The 12,049-nt window shown below is 40.3% G+C and overlaps 1 protein-coding gene across 1 annotated transcript in view; it reads left to right on the forward strand.

Moving 5' to 3' along the window:
- Positions 1-2: 2 nt before the first annotated feature.
- Positions 3-12,049, forward strand: part of EXOC5 (exocyst complex component 5) — a 40,005-nt gene continuing 27,958 nt past the window's right edge. The window contains exon 1 of the mRNA XM_019644873.1: positions 3-278. Coding sequence (XP_019500418.1) covers positions 252-278 — 27 coding nt within the window. The 5' untranslated portion in view covers positions 3-251. The remainder of the gene's footprint in view (positions 279-12,049) is intronic.

The following is a 12,049-nucleotide window of genomic DNA, read 5'->3' on the forward strand; positions in this document are numbered from 1 at the left end:
ACTTCCGGCGTACGAGGCGGTGACAATGGGAGCGGCGCGGGCGGCGCCGGGAGGCAGCTGACAGGCGTCTGCGGCTTCGCTTCATGGCCGCTCTCCCGCACCGCCTGGGCTCTGTGGGGAGTCGGGGAGCCCGTGGCGGCCGGGAGCCGGAGCTGGCGAGCGGAGCGGGGACTTGTGCGCGGCGCCGCTGAGGCGCAGCATGTGAAGAGGAGACGGCGTCCAGCGCGAGGCGAGCCTCTCAGCCGGCAGGGATGGCTACGACGGCCGAGCTCTTCGAGGTGGGTCCCGGCGGCTCTTCAGGGAGTGGCAGGCCTGGGGTGCAGGCAGCGAGGAGGGCGAGCAGAGGAGCTGGTGTTCGCCCTCGGAAGAAAGGTGCGAAGGCGAAGGGGTGGGGTGGCGGCCCCGTTGTCAGCACGGGCGGAGCGTGACATGGGGGAGGGGTGGCTTGGGGACTGGGGCGGGGAGGCAGAAGAGGGAGCCCGGAGTCTGAAAGGAGGAGGGGGCTTGTATCACAGGGCCGGAGGGAGCCTGGGAGGTTTGGGCGCTGGAAGATGCACTCGGGATGAGTGGTGCGAAGGGCTGAACCAGGAGCCTCAGGTTGGCGGAGCCCCGACTTGTCGCGTAATTTTTTCGGGGCCGCCTGAGATTGGGACGATTGGGGGCTTCTCGTTGTTGAGTAATCATTTCATTAGTAAATGGGAGAAGTGACACTTATCTGCCTGTCAGCTTACCCTTATATCTGAAAAGGCCGGGGTATTTTTCTAGGACAATAAAGGCCTACTTAGCTCTTCAGACTGAAGGGAGGCAAAACTAAAATTGACGTTTGTGTTCGGGTCTTAACGAATTGAAGTGTATTACAAAACCACCTAACTGCGAACTAGAGAAGCCTTAACGCATGAGACAGTGAGCATTCTACTGTGTTTCTTTGAGAGTTTTCAGTCTCTAAAACTTAAAATTTAATTCAGTGAAATCCAATGTAAGAAGCTGTGATGTTTGAGATAATAGAATATTATCTATTATCTAGATAATAGAATAGAATATATATAATAGGAAAATCCTAATTAGACCATTAAATAATGAAACATAAAGGATCTCCATTTGCGAAAGAAATGAGAACGTGGAGAAAAAGGAAGGAAAGACCCTTTTTGTGTGTGCTTGTGTTTCAAAATGAGTAACAAAGTGTAAGTAATAATGGAGAAGACTACAGTTGACAATAGAGAATTTCTCTAAGTTAAAATTGGATCCTTTTTCTGTTTGAGATTCAGCAGGTTTGGGTTTTTTTCGGGGGTTTTTTTTGCCTAAAATTTGAATGCCACAGTTTTTTATGACAATGGGAACTTTTCACATTTGTTACTGTTATATATTTTGGGTTTCTGTCAGTTTTTGGATAGATAATGCTTTTGTTGAGAGGAATAACATGCTATTATCATAATAAATTGTAATAGTAATTTGCGAGTGAAAGATTATAAGTACAAAAAAAATTGGAAATATTAATTGCATTTCCTCAGATTTAAGTATTGGGAGATACATTATATTAGCTTCTCTAATTCAAAAATTGTGCCATCTATTTATCGATTGACACAGGAGCAGGGAGACATTCTTTTTACTAAAAGCTTTTACTGTGTGTTGCTGGGACAGATACTAAAGTAGTTCTGTAGTTCCTTGTTTTATGTTTTACATCTTATAAAGGTAGAAAACTATTTGTGAAGTTGAGATCTTAATGAAATACTTGAGCATCTAGCTATTAATGAAAAACTTATTTTATCATACAGTTCATAAAGCATTAATCTTTGAGTTAATGAATCCTGCTTGACATTCCCCATTGTGTTTCAAATCATATTATGTCTATTTTTCTTTAAATGTTTGACCACATGAGTCCACGTAACTTTTTTGAAAATGTTTGATTTCTACTTCCCTCCAGAGGGGTAGGGGAGGAGGTAAAGAAATATTTATTTTGCTTTCTAGGGTCTCACCATTTAGTAAACTAGCTAAACCAAATTAGGGTTTAACTTAATTCAGTGATTCCTGTTATGTGATATCTGGTAATACTCACTGACCAGTGATGATAGAGACAGACTAGTTCTGTGGCCAGAGGGTTCATAGGCATGCTTATGGATTTTAAGTCATGTGACTTTCTCTTTTCTGACCATATGTAGTTTGTTGCTTCATCAAAATGAAAAGCATATTACATTAATAGTTAAAATTAAATGTTAATAGTTATGATTTAAAAATATCTTTTCAGCCCTGCAATGGACTCTACTCTTGAATAAGTTTTTATTCCTAAGTGAGAAGTTGGTCTCTGCTTTAGAGGGAGGAGGGAAAACAAACAAACCAAACCTCAGTCATTGCTGTTATTTCCTGTTGCCACTTGTAGGATCTAGGTTTTGTAGGGACAAGTCAGGGAGTGTCTTTTTCTCTTGCTTCCCTTTCTTAGTCAGGGCTGAAGAACTGTGGGAAACAGAGGTCAGGATGTAGTCAAGGATATTTTGTTTTTATGCATCCTGGTTTCAATGCACTATTAAATTGAAGTGTGCTTTCGTTTTTCCACATTGAAAGAGGACAAATCAATACAAAATTATGTTTTGAATCCATGAAATTTCATGTGTCAACTCTACTTTTAAAATATTATTGGTCCCATGAGACTTCCTTTTTTAACATAAATACCTTCATGCAACAAAATGAAACTATAGGATGTTTCCTTAGTTGACAGAAATGATTAGTAATAGATTATTCAGCTATTTTAATAGTGAATATCCTGGAAATTGACCAGAATACCTTCTTAGTTTCAATCTTTCTAAAAAGATCTATGTGCAACGTTTCTAAATGAGCGCCTCAGATGAACATTCTAAACAGGAATTCCTATGTGGTTTAATTATTCCTTTACATATAAAAAGTGGCTGGGATAGTAAATTTTTTTTTATTGCAACTATTCCCCTCTTACAGCACTACCGAGGACATTGTGCTTCCTCTCACTTGCTATTTTTCTCTTTAGTTATTCTTCTTCATTCTTCCCTTCTGTCTGGGCAAGTTACCTTAATGGGGCAGTTCTTTGTTAACCAGGGTCAATTACCCATTCATTCAACAAACATTTGCTGAGTACCTATTAAATTCAAGATAAATTGCCAGGATTAATGAGGCTGCATGTTTCAAAGGGCATGCCATAGAAATAGTAATCTATGAGATGTACTGCAAAAAACCCAAAATGGTTCAGAGACCAAATAAGTTTTGGCAGTGGGCATACTTTGCTTCATTAGAGATTTACAATGTACCTTAATATGTTAAAGATTTTGAGAAGTTCATTTCCCAGACTTTTTTGACCATGATGCTTTTATAGTTCTTATTAATTTCATGAATTCCATGGAACATACTTTGGAAAGTTTTGAATTATATGTGGAATCTGCCCTTATTGTTAAATAGAGGGAGAGAAAATAGATATGTAACTACATGCTCTTGAAATAAAATTATAAACTGTTTGTCAAAGAAGTCTAGGTAAAATATTGAGAAGATGGGAAGACTATCTCTGGAAGTGCGAAAGGATCAGGAGATGGCATTTGAATGATATATAAATGATGTTATATTTGAGTTTGTAGAACTGAGTTTGGAGGGACTTTCTAGTAAAGCAGACAATAAAAGCCAAGACGTAAAGGAGGTAAGTGTAGACTCTGGAGACAGGGGAAGAGTTTATTTTGCCTGGAGTGAGTGTAGCATGCATGAAGAAGAGGAGTGACATGTAAAGTAAATTAGGTTTTAATTGTGGAGATCCTAAATGCCAAGATTAGGAATTTGTTTTTTCTTTCCTGTAAATGTAGTGCTTTGATAATAGCATTCGAGATCATGTAATTTGACTGTGGTGACAACGGCTGTTTGACTTACAGGTTAGAATTTGAAGAGCCAAGAACACATTTTCACACACAAACACATTTATGTCTCTTAGATTTTTAAACTAAGTTACAAAAGCTGTTTCAACAGACTTATTGAAAAAGATCACGCATTCGATTAACTAGCTCAATATATGTTAATAAGCATGAGATACACAAGTAAGGACCACTCCTTTACCTTTAAGGTACTGAAATGCTACTTGTTCAGCCATATTGGCTGTTAAATATTAATAAATGTTTGTGGAATCTGCCTACCAATTACAGTGTTATGTATGTGAGAAAATGTGTACACTTAGCAAACATTTTATTGAGTACCATATCATTCCAGGTACTAGAATTAAAAGATGTTTTGAATTAAAAATCTAGTTGGGGGAGTGAAAGGAAAAGAGCTCTGTTTCTTCTCTCAACACTACCACTAGTCTCAATACTTCACCTCTGACACCAGATTGTGTGGGGTTTTTCCCCACAACAGTTCAGTTTTTCAGCAGACACTGACTGGGTGTCCTACAATTCAATTTAATTTTGACACTCTTTACCTGGAGTTAGCACTAGATCCCACAAGTTATGGGTTCAGTCCCACAAGATACCACCACTTCAGATAACAATTTCAGTCCAGGTAGTCACCTGTACTTCTGACTGACTAGCTATAAATTGGAGGTTCTCATGACCCCCTCTTCAGATTTGATAATTTGCTAGAACGGCTCACAGAACTCAGGAAAACAGTTTACTAACTAGATTACTGGTTTACTACAAAAAGATACAACTCAGAAAAAACTGAAGTGATGCATAGGGCAAGGTATGGGGGGAAGGAGTGCAGTGCTTCCATGCCCTCTCTGTGTGACACCCACCCCGAGCATCTTGATGTGTTCAGCAACCTGGAAGCTCTCTCTCTGAACCTGTACGTTAGGGATTTTTATAGAGGCTTCATCATGTAGGAATAACTGATTATTAACTCACTCTCTAGCCCTCCTTTCCTCCCTGGAGTATAGATGGTGGGGCTGAAAGTTCCAGGCTTCTAATCATGTTTGACCTTTCTGATGACCAGCGTCCATCCAGGAGCCCATCAAGAGTTGCTTCAGTAGAACAAAAGACACTCCTTTCACCCAAGAAATTCCAAGGGGTTTAGGAGCTCTGTGTCAGAAACAGTGTCAATGACCAAATATTAGAACAAAAGCTGCTCCTAGCACCTTTATTACTAGGAAATTACAAGATTTTAGGAGTTGTGGTCAGGAGCTGAAGGAGACATTTGTTAACAGATAATACAGTACAATGGAAGTACAGAATCTCTTCCTGGGATAATTAGGAAAGGTTTCTCACAAATGAATGACATATAAATATATGTAATGACATATAAATTGGGTGTTGATAGATAAGTAGAAACTTTTCAGAAGGGCATTCCAAGGCAGAGATAAAAGATGATTCCAAGGGCCGGCCGAGTGGCTCAGTTGGTTAAGAGCTCGCTCAAGAGTTTGAGCTCTGAATAACAGCGGTTCGATGCCCGACCCGAGCTGAGTTGCCGCTGAGCTGCCAACAGGTGGCAGGATGGCTCAGCTAAAAAAAAAAAAAAAAGATGATTCCAATTTGTAAGGTGAAGAGTATTTAGGAAATACTGAGAAGAGGTAGGATCTGTATATGCATGTTTTAGGTGTGAGAGTTGTGGCTCCTAACAAGATATTGAGACCACAGGGGCAGTTTGGGGGAAGCTTTGAGAAGGCTTTATAGGCCATACCTAAGGGAGCTGACATGACTTTTTTTGGTGGGGGGAGTAGAGAGGTAGCTATGGGTGGGTGTAGCACATTGTATCGAATCTGTTTTTGGGAAAGATGCTGTAAGAAAATATAAAAATTTAGTTGGATTTTCTCAAAGAAACAATGTTAAATTAGGGATTTATGATTCTGTCCAAGGACTTGATACCTTAATTTTTAGTAGAAATGACCACAAACCCCATGTTTTTCTTAAAATTGGTAGCATTTCTAAAGAGTATAAAATGAATTGTTTAATAGAGCAACACCATAGTGACCAGCTGTGTCAAGTTGAATTTAGTATCTAGTATCTTAGTCTATAGTGCATTCTTCTTAGATCTTTGTTGTTTTGGCCGTTTTTGCTTTTAATTACTATAGTAAAATAGAAAGTAAAGATATACCTTTGTCAAATTCATAAAATTCTAAAAGATTTTGGTGGGGAGGAATTGTTTACAAGTATCTTCGAGAATCCTCTTGGGAAAGACTTGGTCATTTGAAAGCCTTAGAATTTGTTAATTTGGCTATCTTTTTCTTATTATAAATGCCTTTGTAGCAAGGTTGAGTATTAGAAAGCAAGTTATTGAGATTTATTTGGTTTTATAATCAGAAAGTTTTTTTGTTTTGTTTTTGCTCTTTTTGAACTTCTATTACATTGGGATGAGTAGCAAATTTATCTTAAACTCTTGCGGGAATTTGATTGCCTCTGAAGATAAAACCTGCATTTTGCTTCCTGGACACTGTTTCCTCCTAATTTTCTCTCTTCACTGGTCCCTCCTGCATTGTTTCTTTTGTTGTATCCTTTTCTCCCCCTATCTTCTCCCTCCCAGATGATCTCATCCAGTTCTGAAATTTTAAATAATACTTTAAAATTATATCTAGTTCCAGTTTCTTCCTGTTAATACAAACTTATTTTTTTCTGAGTGCTCTGTTTTCACTTGTATAACTAATAGGCATCTCCTACATATCAAATGCAGAACAAAACTCTTGTTTTCCCACTCCCTCTTCCATCTCTTTCCCGAGCCTCAGTAAATGGCACCACCCACCATTCACACATTTGTTCAGCCTGCAAACTTCTATGAGTAATCATGATTCCTTTTTAAAATTTCTTCCCACATTACTCCATCAGCAATTTGTATGAGTACATCTTTTTAAATGTCATGACCATTTCTCAGCACCCTTCCACTGCCATGTACGTCTGAGCCATTATCATCTCTTGACTGGACTACTAGTGTTGCAGGTTGAGTTCTCTGAGAAGCAGACTTTGAGGCAGAGTTTAGTGTGCAGAATATTTATTAGAAAGTACCTTCGTAATGAACATCTGTGAAGCAGCAGGGTAAGGAAGCAAGATTGGGCCTATGGGAAAGCAGAGCTGCAATGCTTGCCTAATGACAGTGTTGGTGACCCCTAAGGGGACTTCTGGAACTAAAAATGTCAGAGTTGTCCTGCTTTGGACCAAAGTAGTGAGGCCTTTATAACCCCATCCTAGTCAGTCATTGGATATAGACCACTTTGGGAAAGGTATAACATTAAGTGAAGTGGCTCTCTGCAGCTTAGGGGATTCATGAAAATACTGCGAGGTAAAGGCTGTCTGAGGACAGCACTGCTAGGAGCTCAGGCAAGTCCCTTCTTGAAGGGCAGTCTGGATGACATATCATTGTATCTACCACAGACCAACTTGGTGCCACTAGACTCCACTTCTTTATTTGTATTTGGGGAGCAGCTCCTGCAGCATTCCAGTTGGGGTCCTTATCTTGGAGGAAAATTAGAAGAAGGTTCATGAGATGAACAGCAGGTCTTGGGTTGTAACTCGTGCGCAGTGTTTCCCTCCTCTGCTTTCCATTCGAACCCCCCTCACCTTCAGCTAGTACCTCTGCCATTCTTGGTGGTTTAACTGGGTTACCATACCAGGGTTGCTACACTTGTCCATGTACTTTTGAATTGGTTAAGGGGGTATTAAGAGATTCTCATGAGGGAGCTGTGTCAAACATAGTATTCACTGTACCCATTGTTTAATAGCAGCCCTGCCTCCTCCTGATGATCAGAGCCAATTGCCCCTGCATATAAACAGCCCAGGCAGCACCTATAGTTATAGTTTAATGGGACTCTTATTATGTTCCCAGGCAAGTGTTCCCTGTTTGGAGAGCAAGACCTCTAACCCTGTAGATCCCAGAATTGCAGGAACAGCAAGCATAAATTGGGGGTTATTATTAGCAGGACTATTTCGGATTTTACTCCTTGTTCCCAGACTCATGTGTTTTGCCTTTTGGAGACACAGCATCACATAAAAGGGTTTTTGTTCATAATGTATACTCCATCTTTATAGAATATTGTCTCTGAACCGGTGCTTCAGCTATGCCTTCAGCAGGCTTTCAGTGCTCTGTCAGACTGGCAGCTTCTGCATGGTGTGGTTTGTAATATGACCAGTGGATCCCATAGTCACTTCCTTTGCTGTAAATGGGTCCTTTGCTCTGATGTGATATGTGGGATCTAGTGCCAGGGGAACAAACACTCCCTCTGAGGAGAGGCAAACCCAACTCAGAATGTTTCTAATTCCTGTCATACTGAATTACTTTTCCAGAATGAAAAGGCCCCAATGTAGTCAAGCCACCACATGGCTGAGTAGTCTACTTGAAGGATGGGGCTGTTTTAGGGCTCAGAGTTGATCTCTGTCACTGTTAGGCTAGATATTTGCCTTTGACAGTAGCTGGATCAGTCTTGGTAAGTAGGACCTCATATTGATGGGGCCATGTTGTGTCTGTACTGTTTGCTCTGGTCAGTGTGCTAATGCTGGTCAGAGGCTGGCTGATGTCAACTGGCAGAGTCAGTTTGTCTACTTGATTGTTTAATTCTTCTTCCACAGTGGATGTCCTCTGGTAGGTTTTAACGGTAAATACAAAGATCTTCACACTTCATGCCCACTCTCGTGTTCCATCCCCATGACTCTACCCCAGACTTCCCTGTCTTCAGTCTTCTAATCTTTTTCCTCTGATAGCCAGGGCCTTTGCCATTATCTCTGAGTCCATATACTATATTCTAACCTCAGTTCAGTTCTCTGTCCACCGAAGGGAATGACCAGGTATGTTTCCTGAAGCTTTGCCTATTGGGAGGATTTTTTTCTTGCCACTGAATTTCAAGGCTACCACTCCTAAGTAAAGTTGTAATTACAGCTGCTGTTTATTTTCAGTTGGCACCCACATGCCTAGCCAACTCTCCATGAACCAAGCTCAGGCTTTTCCTTCTCTGTCAGCTGGATGGAAAAGATCCCCCGTAAGGCTATATGTGTGAGTTGAGAGAGGGATGCTAGTGCAATAGTGGAAGACATGGGGGTTTGGGCTATCTGCTTATGCAGTTTGTTTTTTGACCCTGTTCATTTTTTTTTTTTTAAGATTTTTTTATTGGGGAATTGGAGGTTGGGGGAAGGGGAAAAGACAAGTTGCTGTCCTTTCGTTCTTTAGTCTAGTTGTGGAGAATGTTGCTTCACTGGCCCAAGGTGGCACCGTTTTTGTGCTCTTCCGGGGTGAGGCAGATCAGTTGCCAGCTTCTGGACGGCCACTCACAGTGGCTGCTGGCCACTCACGCTGACTGCTGGCTACACACGGTAGCCCATGACAACCCACTGCAGCAGGGGCTGCAGCCTACGCCGTTGCCGGCGACTCGCGGCAGCCCAGCTCCAGGTTGAGCTGTTGTTCAGCATCGTAGCTGTAGAGGACAGTGTCACTGGCCCTCATATGTGGGATCCGAACCGAGGCCCTCTGGCGTCCCAAGCCAGCCAGCTCTTAACCAACGTGCCACTCGGCCGGCCCTGCCCTTGAATCTTTGTATAGTGTATGTCCCACTCTCTGGAGTACATGTATCTTTACCCCCTCCAATATGCTAGCCGCTGTTTGCTTATTCAGCCCAGTTAGCATGATATCAATTTGTATGATGGATCAGTAAGATGGTCTGCAGAATGTCCATATGGTACATATCATGTTATAATAGAGGGAAGGAGAGATCTCAAAGCCTTGAAGTAAAACTGTAAATGTATACTGTTGTCATTTCTATGTGACTGAACTGTCTGATCCTCTTTGCTGATAGGAATGGAAAAGTATGTATCCGCCAAAGCATTGCCCATATACCATGGGCTATTACATTGGTCAATTTTGAGTTAGTTATCCTCTAGGATTTGTCTGGTTTCTGCAAAACCCAGATTGATGAATTAAATGAGAAAATGATGGGTAACACTGCCCCTGCATCCTTTAGATCAGGAGTCAGCAAACTTACAGCCCATGGAATAGAGGCCTGTTTTTAAAGTTTTACTGATACAGGGCCCTGCCCATTTGTTAACTGTGGTTATTACATTTGTATTATAATGGCCAAGTTGAATGGTTGTAACAGAGACTGTCTAGCCCACAAGCCTAAAATGCTGTCTGGCTCTTTAAGAAAATATTTGCTGATCTTTGTTTTAGAGCTGAAAAGTAGCACTAATTTTTGCCATTCTACTTGATTTTACTACATTGAGTAGGGGGGACAATTTCAGAGACTTGTATTGGACTTCCCACTGTAATAGCTCTTATTGTATAGACCAAGTGCCCAATATGATGATAATGATGATAAAAAGTACAAGGTTGTATATCATACACTGGTCTTAATTGTCACCTCTCTCTAGATCCCTTCCACATGTGGCTTCTGTGATCTAGTCCATACTTACTTCTCAGTCCTCTAATGGGTTAAGCTCCATCTTCTCTTTCCCTAATGGTCTGGAAAACTATTCATTCCACTTTTGTCTGGCTGATTTTTCTTCATTCTTCTGGCCTTATATTAAGTATCATGCTCTCAGAAAGTCTGCCTGTTGTAACACCCACTTCTTGCTGTTTTTTCTTCCATTCCTTACGATCTTCCCATCATCTGTTTCTGTTATATACTCTTAGAGCATCCAGGACTTTTCTTTCCCTCATATTTATCACAATTGTAATTACTTATTTCTATAATTATTTAATGTTGGCATCCTTACTTAGAAGATCATTTCTATGCGGCCTTGCAGGGACGCTGTCTATTGAATTCACTTTTGTATTCTATACTGCTACCACAGTGCCCAGCACATAGTAGGTGCTCAGTAAATATTTACTGAATTAATGAGTATCCCATTTCCATCCCCCAACTATATACTGAGTTAACAAGCCACTCAGCAATTTTAATACTGAAGTTTGTGCATGAATTTTTAATTTTACTTTCACATACTATTGTGTTCTTTATATATTTTTTCCTATTAGACTGAGTTTTTCAGGGGTACAGTTTGTGTTTTATATATCTGTTTATTCCAAAGCCTAACAGAGTGTTTGGTGCTGGAAATTTTATTGTTCAGTGCATGTTTATCAATGAAAATGTTTTTAAAGTATAATTAACAAATGGAAAATTTTACAGATATAAGAATTTAAACTGGAATCACCAGAAGATAATGCTAGCTTAAGTTACATGTTAAGAGGGAGACAATATATGGTATTTATTTGCATGAAAGAGGGTAGTATGGGAAATATGTAAATTAGCATGTAAAAAAAGCATTATCAGCTGATGGGTAACATTTGAATGTTTATTTTCTTGTTTGGCCCTTTTACTCTAATATTATAACTATTGCTTTTTTCCTGAGAAAATTTACAAAATTTTGTATCCTTTTTTTCATCAGATATTATATATGTGAGCATTTTTTCTCATTTCATTAAATTTTTTATAACATTATTTTAATAGGAATGTAGTTTTGCATCCTATAAGTCTACTGTAATTTTTCAGTAATAATTTTGTTGACTATTTATATAAACAAATTTTTCAATATTGTATGTAATATTCAGTGAGCATTCTGCAAAAATTTTTGTGTTCATATTTGCTTTCCCCTTAAAATTTTAAAAGTAGAATTACTGTGTTAAAGGGTAAGAGAATTTGTAATACTTTTGATGTTACCTAAGTGCTATCTATTGCCCTCCAAAAATACTGTACCTGTTAACATTTCTAACATAATGAGAGTGTGAATTTCATACCATCTCTTTTTTTTTTTTTAAAGATTTTATTGGGGAATTGGGGGAGGGGAACAGTGTTGGGGAACAGTGTTGGGGAATCAGAGAAGGGGAAAAGACAAGTTGCTGTCCTTTTGTTCTTCAGTCTAGTTGTGGAGGATGTCGCTTCACTGGCCCATGTTGGTATTAACATTGCGCTCTTCCCGGGTGAGGCAGATCTGTTGCCGACCTCTGGATGGCCACTCATGGCAGCTCTTGGCAGCTCACACCAGCTGTGGGCCACTCACGCTGGCTGCTGGCCACACACGGTAGCTTATGGCAACCCACTGCAGCAGGGGCTGCAGCCAATGCTGTCGCCAGCAACTCACGGCATTCCAGCTCCAGGTTGAGCTGTTGTTCACCATCTTAGCTGTAGAGGGCAGTGTCACTGGCCCTCATGTGG

Source organism: Hipposideros armiger, unplaced genomic scaffold, assembly GCF_001890085.2.
Source record: "Hipposideros armiger isolate ML-2016 unplaced genomic scaffold, ASM189008v1 scaffold_5, whole genome shotgun sequence".
NCBI classification, from domain to species: Eukaryota; Metazoa; Chordata; class Mammalia; order Chiroptera; family Hipposideridae; genus Hipposideros; species Hipposideros armiger.